Here is a 22,697-nt window from a genome sequence, read left to right on the forward strand (position 1 = left end):
GTGTGTGTGTGTGTGTGTGTGTGTGTGTGTTCAAATATAGCCAAGTGGTGGGCAGGGGAGATGTTAAGCTACTGCTGTCTCCTACATCTTCCTCTAAAGCAAAAGCTTGTGATCATCCTTTATCCTCTTACCTTCTGATAAAAGGGGAAGAAATGTAGACGTCTCTACAGTAGCCTAGGTATTTCTTTTAGAATGAATCACAGGGGTGGAGAGGGATTACAGTTTTTTACGATTGCTTAAGCACAATTTTGAAAACAGGGCCCAGTTTGTCAAAACACTACACACAATTAACACAACCCTGCACAACACTTCAGATCATTTGCAAAATGGAACACTTTTGTCAAAACTATACACAACTTTATAACCATATGAAACACACATATTTCATATGACTTTAATCTTTTTGAATCAGTTACACACTGCTGTTGCTAACCTAAAACACTTTTAGCAAGTCTAATTCTCAGTGATTAGAGTACTGTAAATGAAGTACACAGAGAAAGTGCAACTATACAATAGTTCACCAAACACTACACAAGACCAATGCTGCAGACTGAGGAAAATATCATTGATTTCTCTCCATATACCCAAATCAGTCAACATGGAGAATCACAACAAAACATGTCCCAGTTGTCATGCTACTACAGTAGTGTGCATAACACTGTTAGCTCAGCAAACAACAGACAAACGTAAAATACTGTATCCAGTACAGGTTACAATTACAGTAAATAACAACAACAACAAACAAAAAATGATCTGAAAAAACTGACAATATTGTACAGAAAATACTACGGTAAACATACTATACATTATCTCTTCGCCTAGCTGGATCTGGCCAGAGAATTTCATCAACATCACAAGCAATATCCTCATTAGCTAGACGGGAAGAACCGTCTTGAATGTCGCATCCATCCTTGCACAGCTGCGGCGTCGACTTGGTCACAGGCGTCCTCCATGGCCTGAATGAGCGGTACCTGAGCCTGGGGCTGGAGATCGTAAACCATCCACCGCCATGCAGAGAAAAACTCTTCGATAGGGTTTAGAAACGAAGAATATGGTGGAAGGTTTAGTACTGTCAACTGTGGATGGTGTTGAAACCAGTTCTGGACCGAAGCAGAGCGGTGGAATGACACATTGTCCCAGATGACAGTGTATTGTATCTGGTGCATTTCATTGCCTGCTGTGACGATGTGGTGCAATCGGTCCAAAAATGCGAGTATGTGAGGTGTGTTGTAAGGGCCCATTTTGACATGACGGAGGAGAACCCCATGCTGTGAAATGGTAGCGCAAAGGGTGATGTTACCCCCACGTTGCCCTGGGACATATATTATAGCCCTGTGGCCAATGATATTTCTGCCTCTCCTCCTTGCTTTTGTGAGGTTGAACCCTGCCTCATCAATATATATGAATTCATGCAGGATTTCCACAGCATCCATCTGCAAAACTCTCTGAAATACAGTGCAAGACAACATTGTGTAGTTCAGGGTAGGTCTAGTATATTACAGTCAATGTAAAAAAGTCATGTGTGGAGTATGCAACATCACAGAGCTAAAGTGAACAAAACAAACCTCCACATACTCATGCCGCAGCCGTATGACCCTATCTGAATTCCGCTTAAAAGGCACTCGATAAAGTTGTTTCATTTGAACTTGATGTCTTTTCAGGATGCGTGCCAGTGTTGAGAGACCTGATGGACATTACTGAAAATGTCATGGTCACCGATAATGTTTGCTTGTAGTTCTCTGAGCCTGATAGCATTATTGGCCAAAACCATGTTTACTATCTCTCTCTCTTGTTCTTGCGTGAATATGGGCCCCCTTCCTCCTTGTCGTTCCCGACCCTCAATCCTATGTAGAGAATAATACATGTAACTTGCTGTACAATGTCACAGGAAGGGGTATCACAAGTGCTGATATGGTACATACAATAAGCGGCTGATTACTGTAGACAGATCTTCTTTTACCTGTTTTCGTGTCGAAAAGTCCTTATGACAGATGCCACTGTATATCTGCTAAGATTTGGCTGAACTCTCAGTCCAGCCTCCCTCAGCATCAATCCGTGGTTCACAACATGGTCCACTATGTTGCACGAATGTCATTTGTTAAGTTTGGTCCTCTTCTTCTTTGTGCACGTTCTCCTCCTGCTTCAGGTTTTCCTCGGCCTCTGTCTCTTCCTCTACCTCTGCCTCTTCCTCTACCTCCTTCTCCTCCTCTCTGTACTCCTCCTCTCACCCTCACTCTTCTTCTGACTCCTTCCATTTTGGTTGAAGGCAGGTGAACCTACCTGCTCCTTGAGTGTAAGGTTTTGCTAATTGTGGGAAAAATTTAATTTTAGTGTGTACGCAATCGTAAAAAAACTGTAAGTCAGCAGGTCTGCAGGTCTTACAACAGTCTGAAAATAACTAAAATTGACAGTTTTTTCTCCTTTGGGTTTGCTGCACTATTAGAAACAAAAGGTCCAGTTTTGAGAATAGGTGACACAAACTCCACAATTGTGTTCCAGTTTGCAAAATCGCAAATGCTCCCAAAAGTGTTGTGAGTCTAAAAACTGGTGTCTAAAAAAAGAAAAAAACTAGGACAAAAAAAAAACCCAACTTTCTTTTTACAGCTCATCACATTATGAGGTCATACCTGCAATCGTTCAACAGCGATAAACAGAACCTGCTCCACATCTTGCTTTTCATTCACTGCACATCACACCCACTGTAAAATGCCCCTGGTCAGACACCTTAGATAAAAAGGCTTTGTGTGTGTGACAAATCAAAACAGCTGTAGTCCATTACCTCTGACCTGGTCATGGGGTTTGAGTTTGTACATTTTTCAACACCATGCAGGAAAAAATCTAATTTTCATTGAGTGATAATAACGGATCGTCGCATTGTCCAGCATGACACACACACACACGTAACAAACATGACAGAATTGGACAACTGTTGTCCCTTCATAGATTTTCCCACCTTACATTTTCACACACCTACATCACAGCTGCTTTTCCTTCTCTCTTTGCTTCCATCTTTGGCAAACACCAGGTGACCAACCAGATGTGTCCTTTTACATGTGACCTCATACTGACTATAGAGTCCAAAGCATTGTTCCTCTGCATATTCTCACACAGGAAACTTACAAATGAATATTGTCAGCCGAAGACTCATGGAAATTCTGGTCCATGTTTTGCAAACCACGGTTTTTATGTGATTGTGTGAAAAGTACTGAACTGAGATCCAGATCAAAACCAATAACACTTCTAAAGTTTGGATACTGCATCACTGCATTTTAAATTGTACAACACAATTGGTGGAAAGTAACTAAACACATTTACTCAAGTACTGTACTTAGGCACAAATTTGAGCTACATATTTCCATTTTATGCTACTTTATAATTGTACTGCATTAAATTTCAAAAGGAAAGAAGGAAGAAATATTGTACTTTTTACTGCACTACATTTATTTGACAGCTGGAGTTAAGATTTTACATTAAAAAAAAAACTATGACGGATTTATAAAATATAATACATTATCATGACACAGCCCAACAGTAATATATAATATAAAACTGACCGGGGCCATTCTCTTGCATGAGTACTTTTATTTTTGATACTTTAAGTACATTTTACTGATAACACATCTTGTTTTTTGCTACAGTAAAATTTTGGAGTACTGTATTTCAATAGTCTGGTATTTATATTGATATACAATTAGTGTAAGTGCATCTGAACAATGGATAAACTATTAAAAAGTCATTTCCCAATACAAGTGCTTGATACATCAGTCACCTTAGCAGTATTAGAAACTAGTATTAGGAGCACTATCAAAATTCTGATCATTGTGATAAATCTGCATGAAATAAGATACTCAATAACTCATTGATTAGACGCCATATTATGAGATGAAAACAAACAGACAAGCAGAGTGTATCATGACAAAAATACAAAGATTTATTTTAAAAGAAGGAAAAAAAAAGGTTCCCAAATAACACTGTTCATTCCTCAAATACAAGTGTAGTACAAATGTGTCTTAGACAAGCTTTACTCCATTAGTGTGTTTCCCTGGATGTACAAGTTAAGTGGATACTGTATTTCTAAGTGAGCTTCACGCAGATAAGGCACTAACACATCGTAAGCACTAGTGTAAATATAAAGCGGTAGTGTTTGTGAGTTGGTTTATAAATCACACTTTACTGGAAACCAGCACCACAGTGTTCTGGTGTATTCTGTGCTGTAAAATGCTTTGAAGTGTGAAACCCTGTCTCGCTGTGACTCCAGAGAGAAGGGAATAAAAAAAAAAAAGATAAAAAATACATCCTCCCTCTCTTCCTGTGCCCCCTCAACAAACACTGACTTGACATAATTCATTTTTTCCCACGCGTCAGCTCTTTTCAGACAGACTTTGCATTGCAAACTTCAACTGTTTGTGTCAGTAAAAAAAAAAATTAAATAAAATAAGCGAGCAAGTAAAACGCTATATATATGCTGTAACATGCATCCCTAATCCAAAACTGAGCCTTAGCCTCACTCTCCTAGAAGACTGTGATAGGACAAGATAAGTTAAAAAACTCTTTCCCTTTGGAACTACAACAGGAGATTCACTGTGGCTCTTTGTAATGCTGGGGTGCTCATAATAAAAGTTTATAGCATCAAGGAGGTGTGAGGGGAAAAACAAAATACAGAAAAGGGATAAGGAATTCTAATGCCCTGTGACCATGCTTATGACAACTCTTAATGATGAAAGCACTACTTCAGAAATGCTCACTGAAGCCCTTTTCAGACATGGATTCTGTAACATTGTTGGATTTAGCTACAAATCTGTTACATTAATGGAATTTTTGGCATTCAAACATACATAGGTCTCTGTGGAGTTAATACTCTGCTCACATAACACTGCTGGAGAACAGCTGTGAGTTGAATAAATAATAAAGTGATGAATTTTTCATTGTTTATCTCTCCATTCACGATCCGCTCGCCTCTGCTTCTCACTAGTCTAACCAACCCTGTAGACTTCCTGATACATTTGTCTATGTCATCAATTACGTATAGAACATACAATTCTGCTGCCTATTTCACACCATCTGACAATGACTAAATGTAGTTAAAACTAACAAGCTGTCTCTAAAGCACTTTGCTGGATATTCATACTGTAAGCAGTTGGCATGAATGAAAGCTGAATATTTAGGGAGACTGATGGTCTGATCACTACCTGTGGTTGTCCGAAGGCTTTTGTTCCTTTTCCCTCACCACAAATAAAAAATGAAATTAATAACACATTTGTATTGACTTTGACATGAGAGTAATCTCCTCTACAAATTAAACTGGTCTCATTTAAAGTCTTTTGTGGTTTATTAAACAGTTTAATAAGTAATAATAAAAAATATTAAATGTAGGATATGCTACTGTAGCTTTAACATTCATTTTGCATTCAGTTGCAACACCACCAGCAGCTATGACTTGTGTTGGAGGTGTTACAGAGATTTTACCACGTCCAACATTGTCAGATCGCCGCAGCGACTTTTATGAGAAAGAGACTCTGGCACTTGTTTAGACAAAATGTAAATCTCCTCATGAAGTGGATGTCTGAAAGGGGCTTTATAATAAATTACAAGCATGTTACAGATGTTTGACTGTCTCATTAACAAAGCCATAAGACTGCATTACTAAATACTGAGAGTGCTCTTATTGTGCACTAACCACATGGCAGACAGATTAAATGTAACTGAAGAAGTCCCTTTCAATGTATTGTTTGTACCTATTGAAGTTCCTATCGAAGTGAGGATCAATACACTGAGGTGTCCCTCAGTCTGGGCAGAAAAAACAACAAGAGGGAGGTATATGGAAAATAAAAATGACAAAAAAAATGGATAAATATAAAATATTACACAGAGGTATAAAAGCCACAAAGAAGATTAAAAATACCATTGAGGAAAGTTTACACAGGATTCATGGGTACAGTCATTAAACTTTGGCACAAAATCAAACTGACACTCGCACACACTGCTGGTTTGTGTGGGGTTTTCCTGGTTAGTGTTTGAGACTGGCCACAAAGGGCTGGAAAGGATGTGAGCAAAATGTCATTGGTTATACTGGTCATACTGGAGCGTACTTCAGATCCCAATGTCTTCACATGAAGCCAGAACTGGAAGAGAGAACAAGATGGAGTTAGTTGAGAATCAATTTCACAGCAAATTATATTTAACAACTTATCTCACACCATATTACTGAATTTACTGTACTGACTGTCTATTATGTAGTTTGTCTGTAAGCAACTTAAATGTCCACTTAAAGCATTAGTGGCCTTTCCCCACCACTTAACACATTAGTCTTCAAGATTCAATTTGTTCTTCTGTCTTTATGAAAATATTCACTGTCACATTCAGTTAAGATTGAAATATTGCAAAAAGACTAATTTAATGATTAAATATGAGTAGTTAACAGGATCAAACCCAGTTTAGGAGTGCAAAATCCTGCTATCTGCACAATATGCACCACATGTCAGTCAGTGCACTCATGCACACAAATCTTAGATGCACTCAGTAGTCATCAGATGTGTTGCCCCACATTAATATTACCAGCAGGTGGCTACGTGTTTTGTATTAAATAAAATTCTGAGTACTGAACCCATTGTCAACAGCGAGTCACTAATGACTCAAAAAGTTTCATTTCCCTCTCACTGCCTACAGATGTGTAAATCTATGGATCCTGAATATTTCCATGAAACGTCAGCATTAGCTTTTAGAGAAGCCACTCACTTCTTGCGGTCCTTGTCCTTCTTGCCGTTGGCGGTGAGGCTCTGGGCCTGCAGGAGCTGGGCGGCGGCTCGTCTCTTGCTGAAGGAGCTCTGGTCGTCCTCCAGGTGTCTCTTCTTTTCCTCAAGAGCTGCTTTCTCGTCTGCGTGGAGGCGCTTCAGCTGCTCAAAACGAGTTTGTAGCTGGAACGCACACAGAGAACAAGTTGAGATGAGATTGAGATGCCTCTATTTTTGCTAGCATCAAGTAGAACAAGCAAAAACATTAGAGATCTGCCTTTCTATGTAGCAAATGAAAATTATTATGCCACAAATTACTTTTCCTCACAATGAGTTTTGGGATTTGCTCTCTCACACTAAAACCAAATTAGATGTGAAATTGTAAGAATGGCTGCCTTTCTCTGGGAGGAAATTTTGGTTTTACTTTGATTCTATACATTAAAAAGAAGAAACATCATATTTGGTTTCTTCATGATTCATAGAGAAAAAAAAACAAGAAAAAAAAACAACTTGAAAGCGAAAAGAGGTTGTTGAAATCACACTGATTTATTTAAAAAAGTAATGAGTACACTAACGAATGACAACTTTGGAGGGACAAAATACAGTCAGTAACCAACAGTTTAGTGGTGGATCAAAGTTGAACCAGGAAGTCTGCAAAATGTTGCAGATGTTTACAAAGAGACAGTACTTTACTTTTGTTCGCCATAGTTTTCTTTCCAAATAAGTTTGGCTATTTTTAGCAATGTCGCGACCTTCCAAGATCTCAGCAATTCTTTGGAGAGTACAAAGTTATCATTACCCATCGAACCGATGGCTGGAGCAACAAAAATAAAACCCACACTGTAATAAACTATAGTTTTGCTTTAAGAAAGAAAAACAATATAAATAAAACTGAACTGCTGTTAAGTCAGCAACTCACACCCCTAGGGACGATGTGCGCCTAGTTTGCGACTATTTTTCACACACACACACACACACACACACACACACACACACACCATATGCTGCTAATGAAGAGTTCCATGTGGGTGAGTTTGTGTTTGCATGTCTACATACCTCTCTCTCAGCCTCCTTCAGCTCAGACTCCTTCTCCTTTACCCTCTGCACAAACATCTGCCTCATCTCGTCCTCTCTCTTCTGCAGCTCCACCAGGAACTCCTGACGCTTTGTCTCATAAGTCTGCTGCAAGCTGCACGCGCACACACGCGCACACACACACACAGGTCAGTTGTCAGTTGCACATTTGTAATTTTTATTTCAGTTATGAGGTGGCAGCTCACCTGACAGGTTTGCACTCGGGGCCTGTGTCTTTAAATCCCATTTCCTCCAATTTGCAGCGTCTGTACAGCTCATAGTGGCGAGTGTGCGTCTGTTCTCTCAGGTCCTCCATGTTTACACAGATCAGCATCTCCCTCAGCTTCACAAAGTCACAGTGATTCTCATTCTCCACTGACACACACACACGAACACATTGACACAAAAGGGTTAGCCATCCGACTGATATTAAATATTGTAAAATTTCAAATGTTATAATAACATCTGGAGGAAATCTTAAAAAATATAAAAATATATCAGGCTAGGAAAGCCTTTGAAAAAGCATTTAGACACTGATACTCCCCACTGACAGCCACAGTAGTGACATTTCTTTACTGTAGTTTGGCTTGCAGCTAACACTAACAGCTGGCTGCTAACCAAGATTGACATTTCTTGTGAGGGGAAACAATTTAGGTCGGAAAAAATATATATAGATGTCCATTAGATCAATGTGATCCTACAATTAACTGCAAGATTTTTGGCAACACAAACACAGTTGTGTAGGAAAACAAAGAAATGTTCCATCTTACCTTGTACTACACCCCAGGGATACTGACGAGCCTTCACCAACTTATTGCCAACGCTGACTTCCTCTGTGCTGCCTACTACAGCAAATGGCAAATGACCCTACAAAAAAAATGTTTATTTTACGTTACGCTTAAACAGAAACTGCAAGCAAAGCTATAACATGGCGGGATCCACAATACTACTGCTAAAACTGAACCTGTTTTAGTAGTTAAGTATATACTTAAGTCACAGCTGTTATCAGCTCCCTTAGCAATACTCCCTCACACAAACATACACAGTGTCTGCATGTTTAAGTTTTTATTTTTAAAACCTTGCTGATGCAACAAAGAAATGCAGTTCAATTCTGAAAATAAAACAACTGCAAATCTGTAGATCTGTCAGACTGAAACTGAAGAATCCACACAAACAAACCACAAAACCTTTAAAACTGAGTTTTTGACCTAAAAGGTCCAGTGTGTAGGATTTAGTAGCATCTAGCGGTGAGGTTGCAGATTGCAACCAAAGGAATACCCCTCGCCTCACCCTCCCCTTCTACAGTAGCTCCGGGATCGAAAACTGGCTGATGGGATGCCACTAGTGGTTGAGCGGATGTTTTGATTTGATGTGACCGTTTGACAGAGGCCTACCACTTTCAAGTGGCACCTGCCATTAGGAAACGGTATGTGTCGGTGGAACACAAGCGACACACCACTTTTGGGACCGGCATATACCGCTGAACCACTAGTGGCATACCATCAACCACTTTTCGATCACAGCGAGTTTCATATGTGGTCACGAAAGGCCCTATCTAGATGCAGTGTTTGGTTTGTCTGTTCTGGGCCACTGTAGAAACATGGCAGTGCAACATGGCGACCTCCGTGGAAGGGGACCAGCTCCCTCTGTAGATAAACGGCTTTCAGGTGATTACAAACTAATGAAAACAGACTTATTAATATTATTATTCCATTTCTGCCATATTCTGCCAATAGATTCCCCCTAAATCTTACACACTGGTCCTGTGTGTGTGTGTGCGTGTCTGTTTCCTTACATTCATTGTAGTGTTGACCTTAGCTACAGTCTCGTCATCCAGGGGGAACTGGTAGATCTGGACGCCGTTGCTGACCAACTCACTCATGATTTTGATCTTGAACTTGTGCAGCTCGGTCTTACTGATGGTGTCAGCTTTGGCAATGACTGGGATGATGTTCACCTACGGCAACATGGGATACATGTTCATGTACAAAATAACAGATTCTTCTTCCTCAGCAATCATTATTAAATATAAATAATATTATCTGCAGTCTTCAGCGATAGACCTTTAAATGCAATCTTTAAAAAAAATAAAATAAAATTACCCCCCCCCCCTCTCGAAGTAAGAACAAATAACTTCTGAAACTACAGGTGAGGGGCATGAGAATAAAACACGACAGGATGATAAATGTTTAAGGATGTTACGTCTGATTATATTCACATATATACACTCTTATTTTTCCCCATCGGACCTCAGACTCCTGTGACAGTGGTCTACTACCATTGATAAGATAGATAAGACAGATAATCATATTTTAAATTCTACAGATGGTAGCTTTAAGTGACTCAAACTAGTTTAAAAAATGGTTCCAGAGCAGCAAGGGGCAAGACGAGGAGACCACTGGGTTTCCTCCTCGTAAGTTAAAAAGGAAAATTTCCCTTTATTACAACTTATACACCCTAATAATCAGCTATCAGCCTTTTCTTGCACCAAACTATCATGATTATTATTATCGGTCGACCTCTATTTAAAAAGGCATCCATTCGTCTGACTCTGGCAAAGTACAAACAACAATTCAACAAAAACATTAACTATTCCAACTGTATTTGTTTTTGTTACTTTATCTAAAATACTTTTTAAAACTGCTTTCAGATAAGCGTTATATAAACCAGGTTTAATGATGTTATTTTTGGCCCAGCAGCCCACTTTGCTGTCCAAGTCGTCCCACATTCCAGTCCTGCCTGTCCGTCCGTCATCTTGTCGTACTGAAGAGAGGCTTGGAATGAGTTGTTGTCACTAGACAAGCTTCTGGGCCAGACCCCACACCCATACAGAATACACACTGATCCCAGCAGAGACAACAGAACTATGCTAGGAGATCTGTTCTAGCAGCTGTCTGAGTGAGTGAATGTCTCTCTGTCAGTGCAGATTCAACAAATGGCTCTTTCTGTGTGTATCTGTACAGTGACACAAAAGGACAACTCGAGTGTGTGTGCGTGAGGTGATTACAGCATTCCACTGCTTTTTCTACTCTATTCACATGCAAATGCAGGGCTACTGACACTCCAGAGCAGTAAAATCACACAAACACACAAGAAACACAAAGTCACTACACACAGAGAGCATGGGAAAGTTTCTGACCACTTCAAGAGTGAAGGGAGGAGTTTAGAAAGTTGGATAGCGAACCTCTCCCAACATAAAAATCATAAAAACACTTGGAGGAGAGTCTAGAAACAGCCACAGCATATCCTCTAATACAGTACTTCCAACTATCACATACACATCAGTTTGTAATCAGTTCTCATATAATGTTCACATCTGATTCTTCAGTGTCCTATTTGACAAAAAAACAAAAAACAAGCTCTTTTGCATACTGACATCTCTTCTCCACAATATAAATATACATTATATACCCCAAGAATTGACGGGTCTATTTTTAAATATCCATGTCAATAGAAGTCAGTCAAAGAACTGCAGACACATTTTAGGTCACTGCACTATCATCTCTGCGAAATCAAACATGTTTTGAACATGTTCATGCATCAAACCTCTTGTTCCCCCGTAGTTTGTTGGGTAAAGACAAGTTCAACAATTCCAGTTATGTCATTTCACAGCAAGTTACTTCAGCCATCGTTTTGAGCTTTGTTATATAAAAAGTTTATGCAACTTCTCCTAAAAGGTTAATACAATCTTCACTACAATGAAGACAACCATCTTTCGGATGCCTTCCCAAAGCTGGTTGACAAGTTTGGCTGTATGTTTGCTGTAATGACAGACTGCCTTTTATTGCATCACTTGTAACTATTTACAAAACACTTGTACAGTGACGCTAACCCATCCTCCACTTATAACCCTTGGTTCATTAATGGATTTTTATTTATTTATTTATTTATTTTTACAATAAATTGGCCTGCCATTAACTAAGCTATTATGTGGCTCCACAACAGGAACTCTTCCCCCCCAAAAAAACACAGGTAAACATCACCATTGGAAAACAACTTGTACCATTTGTATCATTCCAGTAAAATAAACCATTTTTTAAAATTGCCTGATATTCCCCTGAGAATTCCCCAAATGTCCTGCATATCATGTCTGTATATACTGTCTGGGATACACAGAACCTTCGAATATTCTAGCAGGGGTTTTCAAAGTCTGAGACTGTGGGCCTCCCCTCAGACAAAGCTTGGAAAAAGGCGCCCCCTCAACCCCGTTAGTTTACTTGCTTAGTTTCGCTCAATTTCTGGATGCCTATGGGATCATGATTATGTTATTTGATCCCATAGACACTTAAAACTTGAGCCAAGACAGCCTACTATTGTGGTTTGACGTAACTTCAGACTACACCAAAGACATAAAAAAGGTCTGTCCCATTCATTAGTCTCTAACTCTGGGAAAGTGGGAAAACCAGTACATTTTCTCAAAACTACTGTATCTCTGAACTATCTCTAACAAAATCACACACATGTGAGCTCCTTTTGATAACTAATGTTTGTTTTTTACTTTAACCAGTCACTAAGCCTCCCCTGAAACTGTTTGGAATGAAACACACACACAATGTTCCTTCTCCTACCTTGCTGTCTAGTTTCTTCATAGTGACCAGGTCCAGGGATTTTAATGAATGACCTGACGGGGAGATAAAGTAAAGGCAGGCGTGGACTCGTGAGTCATGGTAGTTGTGAAGAGAGCGCTTGATTTTTAGCTCCTCCTGCAGATAACTCTCAAACTGCTTGTCGATGTAGTCCACCACCGGCTGATAGCTACAGGACAGACATATAGGGCTGATCAGAAATTTGGGTTTTATAAATGGTAAACACAGATTAGTTCACAATGGCAGGACATTTTAAATGATATTTAATTTAACACTCATTCTTAATCACATTCACTCTCTCGTCATCCCTCAAACTCTCTCGAACACTTCTTCTTAACTGTCAATAATACACTCTCCTCCTCCCACCTCTCTTGTTTGTTCATTTGGTCTCCAAAGCCCACAGTGTTGACCACGGTAAGGCGTAGTCTGACGTTACTCTCCTGTAGGTCATAGGTTTGAGCCCGCAGCTTCACCTGAGGCTCAAAGTGGGATGACTCAAAGTTCTCAAAGTTGGTATTGAACAGAGTGTCCATCAGGGTAGACTTGCCAATACCGGTTTCGCCTGGAGAAAAAGACGGGACAGAATTTTTTGTTATTGAATTTCACGAATGAGATACAATTTAGTAGTCTGAACATCACAGACTAGCAATCTGACGCCAAAACCAAACTGCTTTAAATGCAATATTCCTAAAGCTTTATGTGCTAGGGGAAGAGTGACTCAACAAGCTCTAAGTCCACACTCCAGCTGCATTCGAGCAGTGATGGGATCAGTGCCTTGCTCAAGGACGCAGTTGTTGAGGAAGAAGAAACATTACTCATTCACCTAACCACATATTTACCAGCTTTGAGACATTTGAACCAGCAGCATCCTTCTCATCACAATGCTCATTTGACCCCTTGTCTACATCAGCCCCCTAATACTCAAACTAATGCTCTTATTAAGAGTATCAAGCACTGCCACTGGGATCAAAATGCACTCTAGCTAAGAAGGAGGAGGAGGAGACCTAAGCAATGGCAGTGAAACGAGGTGGTCAAGGAAAACAATGTGCATGTGTGTGCATGTAGTGCCCCTTGATTGAATTTATTTTAGTAGTAGAGCAGGATCCTGTGTGCATCTATGTTTCAGTAAGGGTGTGTGGACTGTGTGTGTATGTGCGTGAGTGTATGACACCGTACCGATGCAGAGAATATTGAAGCAGAAGCCCTGGCAGATGGACTTGTTGACAAGCTGATCTGGGAGGCTGTCAAAGCCCACGTGGCCTGCCAGGGACAGGGGCCGCATTCCTTTGTCCTGAGGAAGAAATCACACAGATACACAGATCATTCTCAAGACACTGCAGCAATTTTCTCCTCAAATAGGAAAAATGATCCCCCATTGCCAGCCACGACCCTCCAGCTTCATACATTAAAATTTTGTTGTAGGGATGCACAGTAATGAAGATTCTGGTCATATTTGTTAACCAATCCATACCATAGATAAATACTATTATACCATAGATACTTAGCTATTGTGTTTATCAATTAAGAAATGTCCTAATGTGGGTAATTAAAGTGAAATCACTAATGCTTTTTCTATTAACAAATGGAATCATTCACATGGTGCAGGCACCTATAATATTTTTAATATTTTCAACTAATGCTAAATACATTACCCTTTTTAGCATGGACCCCTTAATTTGTTGGAATTAAAAACAGCTTTGCGACTTCAGAGTATTACATTTACAAGTGGCTTTTGGGAACTAATATAAAAGACATAAAAAGATGTTCTAAAAGTTATGTCTGTATCTCAACCAATGAGACAGAAACATGAGAAAAATCGCTCCACATTATAATGTATCTCTTTCAATGTGCAAGCTACAAAAAGCTTATCTCACATTACATACAGTCTATGGCTAATCCATCTTCCCCAAACTGCGCTCTCCTATCGTCCTCCTCTAACCTGCCCCCGTCTGAACTTCTATTCAGAAATCCAGAGTATCACTAGTCAGGTAAACAGAGGGCTAACATTGCCCTAGTTGTGGTGCAGTACAATTTGCTGAAGTTGAGGAAATTACTCATAATAGACCTCCAACTTTTGATAATCGTAAACTATGTCGTCTATGTGGGAAACACTAAACGTTCGCACAAGTTTCGACAACGTGTTTATTTTTGTCCAGATGTCCTGATTGGAGTACCTTCGTAAACGCCAAATTTCATTCAAAAATGTAGCTACTTAGTGGCGCTTATCGAGCTAAATAGTCAGCGTAACCTATATAACTTACCAATAAAACATTACCTAAAACGTTGGCAATTTTGCACTAGCGTTAACAATTAGTAACTGTAGCACAGGAGTGTTAAACCGTACGACACAACTATTTTCAGAAACTTCTGACTGTTGGATGGCTAGCGTAGTGTTAGCCAGCTAACGCCCTCCGCGGTGTATTTTGGTGAAAGATGTAATACGGAATCCCTTTTGAAAAGTAACTAAAGTTAAACAGCCTCGCTTGGTGTTCTGGATATATGTCGACGTGAAGGGCATATGTGATTTTGTTTTCTATACTGCGTGCAAGTAACATTTGAACTGTCGTGCTTGCAATAACTTCAAAGACAGAAAGTACTTAACTATAGTTATCGGGCTAGCGACAGCTAACTTAATGATAGCCCCAGACACTCCCTGCTCAACTGTCAAGAACACTGTCATTTGTCTACCACAAAGAAGGAAAATACTAACCGACTGCCGAGCAACATCCGAAGAAGCCATACTTTTAGCCAGAAGTTAATACCCCAGACAGATTCAGAAATAAAACAACAAAACTGACTAAATAGCGACTTCTTTTTTTAGAACACTGATCGGGACCGCCTTACTGCGTACCGTCGACAACTGGACAGACTATACCACTCAATACAAGATGGGAATGAGGTGAGATCTATAGTTTGTAAATTTGCTTTAACACTAACATTCTACAAATCAGGACAAACTGCCAGGGGAATTAAAATATCTAACATTGTTGACGAATAAAATACACTACAATTGTAAGAGAGTGTAGCATAACAATGTTAATTTTCTGCAATAATACACCTATCCCCCCTTTTCGTGTAATGGTACAGTGCAATTTAATTTTCCCAGTCGCTCACACAGATATATTCTCTGGCATGTTGCGGACTGTCTGAAAATTTGTTAACCAATTTCATCGCCAACATCTACATCCAACAGCTACTCTATTCTGCTGCTGATGCCTGGTTTCACATATGAGTTTTTACCTTAGAGAATTCACAAGGAACTAAAAACATTTTGACAATATTTTGAAGGCTACATTTGTTGGCCTGCTTAGTTAGTTTAAAAAAAAAAATCAAAAGACCACACTGTCGTGTACTCAGATTTTAGGGTAAAACAGATGTATTTCACAAGGCTGATTACTATCATTACTTCGCATTATGTGTAAGCTAAATATATTGCAACCTACATTTTTTGTTTTGTATAGCCTAAATTTTAGTTGTCATGGACTTTGCCCAGCATGATTACCATGGCATATCTAGTTAAATTATCAACATGTCATTAGTCACTTATTACAGATCTGAATTACAGGCCCGAAGTATATTTCCACTTCTTTCTAACGCTATCACGGCTCAGTCGACACTTAAAATAAAACCGCATACTCCAAAAATCAGACTGCTTTTCCTATATGGTCGATTTTATTAGTATTGGAAGTTTACGAGGAGCGCTTGAATGCAGCATGATTATTTTGCAGGGGTGAGCCGTTTGCTTGGTTACTTCAGCGACCCCTATCTGCCAGAGCGCGACACTCCCTATGGAGGAGAGGAGGAGGCAAGTAAAGAAGATGCTGTCATCCGTTGTCACCGACCTCAGTGTATGACATTAGCGTGAACATGGAGTAATTTTGAAACGCTCTTGTGTAACTTATTTAGCTTATCCCTGCGCTCTGTTTGGGCCGTTCAGGGGGGGATGATGGCGTCCCAGTGCACGGAGCAAGCCGTGCAGGAGTTCCTGATGGAGAGAGGAGGGAGGGTCCAACAGATGGAGCTGATCGATCATTTCCGATCAATTTGGGGGAGAAATGACCAATCGAAGGAAAGCGTGGATCGTGAGGTTATGAAACGCATCGTGGACAACGTGGGTTTCGTGGAGGTGGAAAACGGCGTGAAATTTGTTTGTTTAAACACTGAAGGCAGCGCGGAGTCGGTGATGCGTACGGACACAGACGGCCACGATCACGCGGAGTGCAACGGTAATATCCAGGAGACACTGGACAACAACTATGTCAACGGCAATCGTGACAACGGAGACCAAACAGGTGAGCGATACGCACTTTGTGTTGATTTTATTCTGTGATTAATTCATTGTTTTATCCATGATTTATTTGTTCGAATAGTCTACATATATACATATATATAATGTAGGCCTACATTTCTATATTTCTTTATCTAACCTATATATATATATTTGTGTAATCAGTAACGTTATGTCTATGCATTTATTTAGGCTATTATTTCGCATTGGCCCTTTCAATAGCCACAACATTAACAAGTATCATTGTTTGGCCATTGTTTTTGAAGGCCAATACCTACTATAGTGGCTTAGACTGAAGTTGTCAAAATCCAATAATCAATAGTTTTAATTTTGACCTCTCTCTTGCCAAAAATCACAAAAAGTCTCCAATACTTCAGGATAATAATCACACAAAGAGGATAACAAGACTAACCTCATGCAGCATACCTGTAAGGATTACAATGGGTAGGCTGCTTTGGAGTCAGCTCAGGTTAAGATTATGCCATAGACAACCCCATCATACAGTGTCAAAGCTGCATGACAATTACAAAAAAAAAAAAAAAAACATGTCCAAAGGTTCCACAGGAGCATCCAGTCCACTGACTGCCAGCCTGGACAATGACAAACAGTCAAATGGCAATGAGCAACCTGCAGCCCCCTCCCAGAATAAGACCAACACAGTGACTCCTACCTCTGGTGGAGGAGGGGAGGTGAAGCTGAGGGAGAGGAGGAGGCGAGAGTCGGCCCCAGTGATTGGGATGCCAGATCTGGACCATGCTCACCTTGCAGGGTCCCACAACCAGCAGGTGAGAGGGGCACGCAGGGTGTCCAAAGGGTCCCAGCGGGCCATGCTGATCAGCTGCCTCTCTGAAGACAGCGCCTTGGAAGGGCTGGACCCTGTGGGCGATCTCAACACACCCAAGGGAAGTCGCAGGAACTTCATAGAGCTGATGATGACTAGTTCTCCTCAGGTAGGATACTTTGTTTCTCTGGCGTGAAAAAAGCTTCCAAGTAGATTATTGTTAAAGTTATAAGTTAAAGTTTTATTTGTAAGGCAGCTTTATAAAGCTCTCTACAGGGCATAGCCGTTAAAAAAAAGTAACAATCTAAGCATGCGAGAAAGTATGTTTACAAAAATGGGCTTTGATAGTTTGAACCATGTTATACTTTTAGCCACACCTAAATCAGTGATGTCACGGCAGGTGTTTCACCTCTGGGTGTGCTCCAGAACCTGAATGGCACACAGTTGCCCGTAGATGAAATTATTTGCTGCTGTGTAACTTGCAGCATGGCCAAGAGCGCAGCCTTTGACAGCTGATGGAAAATGCCATTTGTGGTGTGAAATGCAACATTCATGAAGTGTGACTCCACAGCAACAGTTTCACAGTGATGTAATCTAGCCTTAACTCTTAGGCATCATAAGGCAACAACCAACAAAACTGACAATTTCAAAACTGATTTGTTTACTGTCAGCTTACTATCAGTTTGATGCTTTATTGTGATGAACAGTGGTGCTCAGTCCCCTGGTGTCTGGCCTACTTTTGTTTAGCCAGTCTTCCACAAATGACAATAAAGTATGCATGTGGTTCTTGTGGTAAGTGTTGTGAAAATGTTATGTCTTGTGAAGAACCATTTTAGCAGGCTATTGGCAAAGAACTTATAAAAAAGCCATCTCTATATCACCATAAAGCATTCCGTAGTGGTACAAAGCTAAACAACTACTCTATTAAATGTTGTGACACAAAAAAAGGATATAAAGTGTGTACTTCTTTGATTCCTATGTTCTTCCCTTTGCAGGTTCGGAGGTCTCTGATCAACCGTGGTTCACGCCTCCGGGACTCAGTGAGGAGCGATGGAGATTCAACATCGCTCATCTCCTCAGCCACTGATGAGGACTGTGCCTCAGTGACCCTGGACCCACTGGAACACGAGTGGATGCTGTGCACCTCGGATGGCCTGTGGGAAAGCCTGCAGCCCCTGCTCACTGTGGAACCTAGCCTAGTGGCCAAGAGAGACTTTGTGACCGGCTTTACCTGCCTCCACTGGGCGGCTAAACAGGGCAAAGCTGAGCTGCTCTCCCAGCTGCTGACCTTCGCCAAGGAGAACGCTATACCTGTCAATGTGAATGCGAGATCAAGTGCTGGATACACACCACTACACCTGGCAGCCATGCACGGACACACACAGGTGAGTTGCATAGACTGTGGTGGTAGTGGGGTGTGTTATAGGTGTTACACCTGCTCAGTGAAGCAGCAGATAAGTATACATATACAAGATCATGTGTGTTGTCATTTATAGTCATAACTTTGTTTATAGAAAACCTTTTCTTGCAGAGAGGGCTTTCACTCGCTATTAATTTAATTCAAAACACAGTGCATTGAAAGTATGTTTCTAAATATGACAGTGACAATCCAACAACCTGAACATTTTCACTAACTACCAAGAAGTGGGTCCCTTGAGAGTGAGATGTTTTGGGATACATTTGTGCAGTGCAGGGTCTACTGTATGCTTTGGGTTCCAAAAAAGGATGGAAACATCTATACAGAAACTTTGTCCAGTAATAGCTAAGCTTCCCTAAGTGGGAAATCAACAGGAAAATGTGCAGGATGTGCTCTGGTCATAGGAAAACAATAGGCTAAAGAGAAATCCTTTTCATGACATTTACTTTTAAAGTGAAAACGTATGCCTTTTGGACATAAGTGTAAATTTAAAAAAATACTAGCATGGGATCACAAACATAAATAAATGAAAAATTTTTTTTTTTTTTTGACAGGGGCAGTGCTTGTGGCACCCTAAAAATAGAATATAATGACATATAAAATTCATATACACCACATAATAAATATGCACAAAATAGTACAGTCCACATCCACCAATAAATAATGCTGCAGTATCACACATTGTATTTGGCAACAATCCTTACCAAATAAGAACAAACAAATGTGCAAGGACGTAAAAAACTGTGGACTGATCAAGGCATACAAGACAGACAACAAGATGGCAGCAGAGAAGACAGCTAGTACCCTAATGTTGTCATTCTGGATTATTGATGAGACACCGATTGAAATGATATTATTCACAGATTGCTATCAGAGAAATCTTAGCCAATAAGGCACAAGTAAAATGTTCTGTGGAAACGACAGGTGACAAGACTTCAGTATCTGAATTTTCCCTGTGATTGACAGGTGGTTCGTGTATTGCTGTCAGACTGGGAGGCTGACCCTGATGCTCGAGACTACAGCGGAAGGCGAGCCATCCAGTACCTGCCCCCACCGCTGGCCGCTGACCTGCAGGAGGAGGGAGTGGTCATCTCACCGGGAGCTGAGTCAGACAGCGAAAACACTAACAGTGGCAGTGGCGGAGGGCGTGGCTGGCGGTTTCCCAGAGTCCTCCAGGGCAATCTGAACCCGCTGCGGCTCCTGAACCCACCCGCCGAGGCAGCAGAGGAGGCAGCCGTGACTGGGAGGACCAAGGGGGGGATGCAGAGGAAGTCGTCTCTGAGCCGACTGAACGCCCGGCTGCATCGAGGACGCCACCGAGCCCAGATCATCCACAGCGCCTCCTTCAGGGACACTGGGGAGGTGGGAAGAGGAGAGGAGCTCCCCAGCAGCCCTCTCCGAACCCGACCACTGTCCAACCTGTTTGGATGAAGATACACAAACCAGCGATATAGAGATATAAACCAGTTTGACTGTTTACTCACCTTTATAAGCTGACAGGTCAGACATTTTTGTGACCAAAATTAATAATACACATCCTAATTTATGGTGTCAAGCTGATTTTAAAGTTTTATTATAGGATTTTAAATGAATAACCACAAATGTATGTTTTGCTAAAAGTATAACTTATTTTTTCCCCCATTGTAGTTGTTAGGCTTATGTTGATCACAGAGGGCACAATTCAAGTAGCATTTTATTTGCCACAACAATTCATTGAGTTAAAACTGAGTTCCTGCTCTGTGATTTGCTTTTGAACTTGTTTTTTGTGTTAGTGGGATATTCTATAATGTTTTTAGGCTCTGTTAGCAAATATTACACCAGGTTTTTAAATTTAATACAATACAATTTTCACACAAATGCAAAAGCAACAGGCTTTCACTAGTTTTGACTCACAGTGGTGAGGGATTTGAAAATAACACTTAGGTTTGATTCCACAGAGTTATCCAAAATCTTGTTTTTGTTTGCAGAGTAAAGTAATATATTCATAGAACTAATTTTCTATATTTCAGCTTCCTTTGATTGGATGGTGCTGATTTTTTTTTTTAGTAAATTTCTGTGAATGAATCATTTTGTATTTTTAAGTAGCAGATTTTAGTATTCAAACTGTTCTACAGAATTCTTGTATGTCCAAACAACCATGTACAGTTGTCATGTTTGCACTTGTCACTTTGAAGATAGTTCGTGATAATGGGAGGAAACTGGTCAAACTAAAACCACGGCAGCTGTTATTGGTCCCATGTCATACTTATAAGTTAATATTGTATACACAATATAAGAGGGTGATCAAATTGTTACACCTTTTAGATGTATAATGTACTGTTTATATAAATGCACAAATGAGACTATGTAATTTTTTCCTATACCTTTCACTTCTGTTGATCAATAGTTGACACCAAAAGAATGTACAAAGTGTTAAAAGTTAGGTAGTTACACTGATGAGGGGGTATTTCCAGGCTGCCGTGGCTTTAGTTAGATCCAAGTACCTTTTTGTAAAGACACCGATCAGTTTCACAGTAGGGCTGTTTCACAGGGTGGAAGCACAGGAGGAACTGATGTTGTTTATGTGAGTTTTTCAAACAGAGTATAATGCACCTCAAATCCTCTGAGTCTGGTTCACTCATTGTAACGTTGCTTCTTTGTGAGGGAGTTTAAGCGGTGTGGGCCTCTTAATAGCAGATTGCAGTGTTTTTGAGCAAATCTTCAATTTGTAAAATGTATTATATTTACCATTTTCATTTCAAAGAACAATTCTAAACCATCACATAGATTCACAATTTCATGCAGAATTGTCTCATGTCCAAATCTAATTTCTTGAAAAGTTTTTAAAACAGCGTAGCACTGATTACTTCTACAGTAAATATGCAACCAAACGAACTGATTCATATCTACCTTATCACTCTGGACCAGATTTTATATTTAATAAATTGCCTATATTGACCTCTTGTATTGGTCTAATCTTGCATGTAAACAATAATTTTGTTCATTAATCATGTCTGCATCATCTGTGGATGGTAAAGAGTCTAGACCAGAATATGTTGTATGTTTAGCTGAGGAGTACAGTGACTTTTCGACTGTTTTCCCAAATATGTGAACCTTTCTTACATCTGATTTTTGTATCAATGACACATCCGAGATTTCATGAATGTTCCCTTAGTATTTTGTAGCATTTGTACTCAAATCATAGGGCTTCATGTAATTGTACGTTTGACTCTTTTGATGTAGAAATGTATTGTACAAACCTACTTTGATGTCGCTTTTTCAGTTGCATGAATAGGGGAAATGTAAATGCTTTGCACTGTTATTTGTATGTCTGTAAGTCATTGTGTCTGTCGTCTGTGAAATACTGTGAAGTTATGTGGTGTGAATACACTGTTACTGAGCCACTGTCATTTTTCTCTTTGTGTCTCATCCTTGAATGTTAAATAAAGCAATAATGGTTTGCATAAAACTAAAGTCAGTGCTCGGTTACAGTTTGCCACTAACTGTGTTGTTACAACCATCCAAGCAAACAAATATACAGAATATGTAGGACCAGTACCAAGGATTGGACACCTGATGGTTGTCATAATATAAATACTGGAGTCAAATTCAACCAGAATGAACCAGAACTCCAAATGAAGCAGGCTATTTCGTCTGCAAGCCCTGCTGACACCAAGTGATTGTTCTTGTCTGGTGGTGCTGAATAATTGATGATCTGATGACCCCCTGTGCTAGCTTTGGTCCAGCATTTACAGTATATCCACAGCTTCCTGTCCACAAGCTGCCCATGTAACACTGCACCCAATATATTCACAGCTAGTCCTCATTCTGCACCTGTTGT

The 22,697-nt window shown here is 40.1% G+C and overlaps 2 protein-coding genes across 4 annotated transcripts; one reads left to right on the forward strand and one right to left on the reverse strand.

Moving 5' to 3' along the window:
- Window positions 1-3,908: 3,908 nt before the first annotated feature.
- Window positions 3,909-15,241, reverse strand: sept10 (septin 10). The gene is made up of 10 exons (XM_044216813.1): window positions 15,102-15,241; window positions 13,568-13,682; window positions 12,758-12,953; window positions 12,374-12,560; window positions 9,601-9,762; window positions 8,576-8,672; window positions 8,012-8,180; window positions 7,788-7,920; window positions 6,736-6,914; window positions 3,909-6,122 (listed from the first exon to the last, which is right to left on the reverse strand). The coding sequence occupies exons 1-10, from the start codon at window positions 15,129-15,131 to the stop codon at window positions 6,107-6,109; spliced, it is 1,284 nt and encodes a 427-aa protein (XP_044072748.1). The 5' UTR covers window positions 15,132-15,241; the 3' UTR covers window positions 3,909-6,106.
- sowahca (sosondowah ankyrin repeat domain family Ca) lies at window positions 15,158-22,330 on the forward strand. 3 transcript variants are annotated; one of them, XM_044216810.1, is made up of 6 exons: window positions 15,158-15,290; window positions 16,120-16,239; window positions 16,329-16,683; window positions 17,235-17,629; window positions 18,456-18,845; window positions 19,844-22,330. In XM_044216810.1, exons 2-6 carry the CDS (start codon window positions 16,180-16,182, stop codon window positions 20,306-20,308), a joined length of 1,665 nt encoding a protein of 554 aa, XP_044072745.1. In that variant the 5' UTR covers window positions 15,158-15,290; window positions 16,120-16,179; the 3' UTR covers window positions 20,309-22,330. The 3 variants fall into 3 exon arrangements, with proteins under 3 accessions (XP_044072745.1, XP_044072746.1, XP_044072747.1); XM_044216811.1 differs by having other exon boundaries at window positions 17,244-17,629; XM_044216812.1 differs by lacking the exon at window positions 15,158-15,290 and having other exon boundaries at window positions 16,136-16,196.
- The last annotated feature ends 367 nt before the right edge of the window (window positions 22,331-22,697 follow it).

This window comes from Siniperca chuatsi, linkage group LG12, assembly GCF_020085105.1.
Source record: "Siniperca chuatsi isolate FFG_IHB_CAS linkage group LG12, ASM2008510v1, whole genome shotgun sequence".
NCBI lineage: Eukaryota > Metazoa > Chordata > Actinopteri > Centrarchiformes > Sinipercidae > Siniperca > Siniperca chuatsi.